This window comes from Primulina tabacum, chromosome 4 (genome assembly GCF_025594145.1).
Source record: "Primulina tabacum isolate GXHZ01 chromosome 4, ASM2559414v2, whole genome shotgun sequence".
Taxonomy (NCBI): Eukaryota; Viridiplantae; Streptophyta; class Magnoliopsida; order Lamiales; family Gesneriaceae; genus Primulina; species Primulina tabacum.
The window spans coordinates 11,128,987-11,135,058 of NC_134553.1; the positions used below are offsets into that span (position 1 = coordinate 11,128,987).

The 6,072-nt window shown below is 33.6% G+C and overlaps 1 protein-coding gene across 1 annotated transcript; it reads left to right on the forward strand.

Annotated features, from left to right (window-relative positions):
• Nucleotides 1-267: 267 nt before the first annotated feature.
• Nucleotides 268-2,887, forward strand: LOC142543074 (uncharacterized). The gene is made up of 6 exons (XM_075650080.1): nucleotides 268-309; nucleotides 423-576; nucleotides 1,723-1,760; nucleotides 2,043-2,148; nucleotides 2,243-2,295; nucleotides 2,380-2,887. Exons 2-6 carry the CDS (start codon nucleotides 463-465, stop codon nucleotides 2,666-2,668), a joined length of 600 nt encoding a protein of 199 aa, XP_075506195.1. The 5' UTR covers nucleotides 268-309; nucleotides 423-462; the 3' UTR covers nucleotides 2,669-2,887.
• Nucleotides 2,888-6,072: the final 3,185 nt, after the last annotated feature.

The following is a 6,072-nucleotide window of genomic DNA, read 5'->3' on the forward strand; positions in this document are numbered from 1 at the left end:
ATAGGTGTCTGTTATACCCTATTATCTAAGCTAACCGAACCCTTATCTTATTAAAAATTGGGTAGATTTAAAAAAAAATGAAATTGTACAAGCCTATTTATTTGTACAAGTAAATATTTATATATAATTTTAACTTTCGATACAAATTTAAAGGGGAAAACATCACATTTTAAATTTATTTTAGTATATAAAATTTTCAGTTATAATTTTTCTCAGTTTAATACCTCAAACCCTAATTTTCCGATGTTAAAATTAAAAGAAATTAACCCAAATAATTTCCGAACCCTATGCTCTCCCAACGCGTTACGTCTCTCCTTTTGAAATCTTCACCCAAATTCAATCTGTTTTACATTCAATAATGACATAAGTAATCGTTAATTATAGGCTCCTGATTTAAGATTTTATCTTTATTTGTTTTTCAGATTAAAATCGTTCTCTTGGTTTGATCTTTACAATTTGGAAATGGGAAGGTTATTTTGGGTTGAATTTGCAGAGGCGCACGAGATCGATTACTATATGTGCAAGGGCTGCAGAGCCCATATCGCCTTGGAAGAGAGCCACGACTCTAATTACTCGGTAGATACTGAATCATTTGTTTGTCGAATCTTATGTTTTATCCTTGTTTTGGTTATTGAATTTTCATGTTGTTTTTATTGACGAAATCGAATTCATATGTTATTTACTTGATCATTTGTTGGCCTGTAATCTAGTCTGGTACATAAATTTGATCTTGATTGGAATTTAGGATTACAGATTGCCACTGTCGGAGTAACATTGAGTTATGGTTGCTTGTGATGAGTGATAATGAAACCAAGAGGCATGATATTATATACAGTTTCTTTAAGTTGTCACCAATGATCCTCTGCCAAGTTCTTAGCTCTCTTTTTGACCCGACACTTTGCTGTTGTTTGGGAATCTCAATAGAGGTATTTAACGGCCTAGCCGTGGAACAAGTGGATTCCAGAGCTAGAGGAAAAATGAGAGTTTTGTCCATTAGGTTAATAGAATTTTGGTTCAGCGAGGAAAAAAAAAACTTATACCACTGAATTGCTCACCCATGTCGGGTTAAAGATTTAGTTTGGTGGTTCGTGTCAATTCGGATTTCCATCTCATTTTGGGGTGTGGATAGGAATTGTTTCAAAATGTTCTAGATCAGTATCTCAACTGCTTAGAAACTATCACATTTTATTCACTTTACGAAAAGAATGACCATGAAATATAACTTTGTTCTAAGGTCAAATTAGATGCGTCTCATACATACAGTGCATATTCGTTACCATTCAATCCCATGAATCTCGTGTATTTCTCACACGATTACTTGTATCATGCATTGTGACAGCATATAGCATGAGTTGTTTTTTGCCAACCGGTAAAACCTTAAGTGGGATTATGGCCGTTAATTTTTATCAAGTCTTCTTTGTGAATCTTATGTTATATGGGATATTTAATGTTTTGGTTATAGATTTACATGTTATTTATTATCAACCAAATCAAAAGAGGTTACATAGTTGTGAATCCTGTTGGCGCGTCCGATTATGGATCATCTGCAATGGGAGAAGCAGTGGTTTGGATTTAAGCATATGATTATGTAAATCAGAGACGGTTTCCTAGAAACCTTTAGATATTATCTTCCATCCTCGTGTTACTTTTCTCCAATTCTAGGTGATGTGCTACTTCTTCGCATTGTCGTGACTAATATGTATTGAGTTTCTATTTTGGCAGCCAGAGCCTGATCTAATTGGAGGCCTCTTCAGCAAAGTGTAAGATCTTCTCGCCGAATCTGCCATTTTTGTTACTCGTAATTGAGCCAATAGAGGAAATTATTCTAGCAGTGGAAATGTTAGTTTTGATGGTTGTGTTTAGAATTAGGTGCCAGAGTAATATTATTTGCTTGTAAGTCTCCACTACATTTCTTATGCTGTGACATAGTATATGCATTTCTTTTAGAGAATACTGTCCTGCTAAGCAAGATCAAAGTTACTTGAAATTTTTTATGTTTATTTATGTATGTATTTATTTCTGTATTGTGCCTATATATGTAGGGTAAATGTACAAATGGATAGACCTATACACAACCGACTAGTTGGGAGCCACATCGTTTCTGATATCCACTGTGTCAAATGTTGTGATAATCTGGGATATCAATATGTAAGATTCTGCCTTTTATTTCTGTTGTTTTCGAAGTAGATACTTTGCGTTTCTCGATCGAGTATACCCATGTAATGAAAACATGTTTTCCCAGGTTACCCCTGATCAAGAAACTAAGGTCCAAAAAGATATGGTGCAGCTGGTAATGTAAGATACTAAGGTCTTACTAATACACCGAAATGGTCAGTAAGGTTAACTACTTACAAATCTCGATTTTTGAAAAAATAACAGGAAAAAGCTCTTGTTGAAGAAAGGAGATGACATACTTGATGCCGAAACGATGATTCCAATACGGAAGGAGAATGCAGATAATGTTGAAGAATCTGTTCTGCCAATAGCTACAGATAATACTGGGCCTTCCACTTCTGCTGGCAGAGCTCCCGATGCTGATTATATCCCTTCGGCCTTAGTACAGCACATGTTTCAGACAGTGATTTGGGGACAAGAACGCATGGAACGAAGCATCAATAGGCTGCAGGAGCGATTTGATTTTGAGTTCCCCACTCCGCCCCCTTCTTGAGTTCATAATTGTTGGGAGATTGGGTTCTAAGATTTTATTTTCTTGATTTCCGAGTGGAAACTTTTTGCTGATTAAATTATTTTTGCCACGATTCTCTAGGTTTATGTTTGATGGAAGTACTCTTGGTTTAGATTATTTTAATATCATTTTATTGTTTTTGTTGATAACTTTTAATGCATATTTTGAATAAGAACGTCCTGCTTATGTTGTCTTTGACAATGATTTTTATTTTTTTTGGAAAATTGAATTTTTTATGTTATATATTTATGTCTTTGTAATTTTAGTATTTATCTTATCAAATTTTAATTTCAGTATGTTATTTTTTTATTTATAATTTTAATGAATTTTCGGTATGACAATGATGTGATATTGACATGACGATGATGTATACAGGTGTCTCATCAATATTATTCTAGATAAAAAAAGATTAAAATTGTTTAAAATTCGTATGAAGTGTCTCATCAATATTGAAATTTAATAGCATCTCATCAACTTGTAAATGAGTAAATATATAGGACGAAAAATTTAGTTTTTCTTTGTTTTATTGTTTAGTCTGATTCTCGGGTTGTTAGAGCACTATTTAAATGTTAAATAAATGCTAAAGATCTAATTATTGGAAAAAGAAAAATCAAATAACACTAATACAACAATCTCAAAACCTGAAAACTAATCACATATATAAAATCGTGATTTTTTAAAAACATTAACTGATAGCATATATTAATTTAGTTTGAATTTTTTTTAAAAAAACGTATCATGATCACAATATTAGATATTATTCGATGATTTAGAATCAGATCTACAATTATCATCAATACTCTTGCTATTTCTGAACTCTAACACATAAATTTCGTTTATAATTATTTATTATTCCATGATAAATGATAAACAAAACATAACGAAATTAAGATTCAAACAAAAACATTTGGAGGAAATCCATGTAAAATCCAGAATTCATCATAAAGAATTAAATAGTAGATTATAGCGGAAGCGTACCTGATCTAAAAAAGTGATTGATCTTCCACATCTACGCGTTCCTCTTTTTGAAGAGACATTTTGTTTCTACCTATATCTAAATACATTCAGAAATAGAGAACGTAGTAACGCCCGATCCAAGGATCGTAACCATTTTATAGTTAATGTTTATAATTATCTTATGATATTTTTTATTTTAATTCATCATATAACCAAAAATTACACTATTGTGTATATACATTAAAGACTAACAACATATCAGATACATTAAATTTCATTAACCAAAACTTTAATCGATCACTTTGATTTGAGTTTAACTTCATAGATAACTCACAACACATAATTATTCATATATAAGCACATACAATATAAAAGTTGATCCAACAATCTCCTACTTGGGTTATATGTGTAAACATATAATTATGTTTTATGAAAATAAGCTTATGAGCTCAAAATTGTTGGCATTTCCGATATGTATCTATAATCATTTCGATCCATCAATCATATCAACATAGGATCGAAGAAATTTTCACTACACATTGTGGTAACTACACTCGTCAATGCTCACATATGCCAAAACAACTTAATGCCATGGATTACGATATGAATGTGCATCATCAAAATTTTATGCAGTGTGATCATACCATGCATATTTCAAACTTATCCTCCATAAACCTAATTGAGATCTAACATTAAGTGTAAATTCCAAAACGCGATAACGTAATCCAACTGCATGCAAATCTAGGAAAAATGAGAAATAACTAATTAAATGATTTTAATTGCATAAATTAATTATGCTAGATATGTTTATATGTTTAGGAGGTAGTTTTCTACTTGAATCCATTAAAACTTTGTTGTAAAGGTTAATCGACATACGATCGAGGAACGGATACCGGGGACCACATGAGGAAAAATATTTTTATTAAATAATTAATTCTAATTATTTAATATATCATATATGGTATATCTTATTTTTGAAAATGACAACTTCTGAGGTGTTTTTACACGTCGAGTCGTGTTTTAAACTGACAATCAAATTTTGACAAAAATAGGAATGTTTTGAGAACTCGGCTAATATTTTCACAAACTTTCCTAAACAAAATACTTTAAATATTGACTAATGGGTTTAATGAGCCTATTATACTAGGTTAATGAGCATAAGCTTGCACCTTGTGTTATATATCAAATAAATAGCCTAAAACCCTACCCATAACCCACATAAACTCACGTCCCACCTCTCAAAAACACACTAGGACTCTCCCTAGCTGAAACACGGTCACACACACTATTTTGAGAAGGAAAAACACGAAATTCTTGAAGAAAAATCAGCAAGGTGCATCCCTCGTCTCTCCACCAACGTTTCTCGCATCGCAAGTCGTATAATGAGCGTTTTAAATGCAAAGACATGTCTTAATCTCCTTTTTCTCATCTATCACACCATATTATATGTTTGATGCATGTTTGCATGAAAAAATATGAACCCTTGAATTTATTTTCGTTTTTACGCCATGCTATGCCAAAAACTCATGATTTCATGATCCAAACCTCGTGTTAATGGTGCATGAAGGGGCTTACATCATAGGGCTATGGGATGGGAAGAGTTTAAGAGGGTTTAAGGGCCTAGTAAAGCTGACACAAGGGCTGGACATGGAGGAGGAAGGGGTTGCTCGAAAATAGAACCTTTGAGGGCAAGGACTCTTCGACTAGGAGTCTTCGAGGGCCACGGCTGTTAAGGTGTGTCCAGGAGACTTAAAGGGGCTGTAGGGTGGTTCAAGGGGGGCTGCACGATTCTAGGTGTGAAGGGCTAGGCAATCGCGTGAGGAAGGATCCCGCGCATGCCTTGGAGGGTCGCTGCAGTGAGGCTGCGGCTTCTAGGCATGGACAGATCGGTCCAGAAGGTTCCTTAAGAGTTATTCATGGTTCTAGGAGGGTCAACTAAGGTCTGGACATGGTGGCTAAGGTGCTGGAGTCAAGGCGGGCCAAGGATCGAACCAAATAGAGCTAGGGTTTTGTGCAGAAATTTTTAGTAGGTATCCTAGGCTGTTCTATGGTTTATAATGGGCTTAGTTTGGGTTGGAAAAGGTTTAATTAGGTGTTATTAGGCTTTGGTCCAAGCTTGGTAAGTTTTGGTTAAGTTTCAAATCAATACGAGTCAAAACTGGAATATAAGTCTAAGTTTAAAAATGAATCGATGAAATTATCGAAAAGCTAAATTTTAAGCCTAAAGAAGATTTAAGGGAATTTTTGAAGGTAATAAGTTAAGTATGGAATGATTTGGGACGTCGTTTCGAGGTTTTGGGATAATTATAGAAAAATTATGCTTCTAGGGGTAAAACAGTCATTTTACACCTAAAAATTGTTAGATGTCCTGGCAGTGCCCTGAATGCTGTAATACATGTTAAAATGTTTATTTTTTATGTTTATGAAAT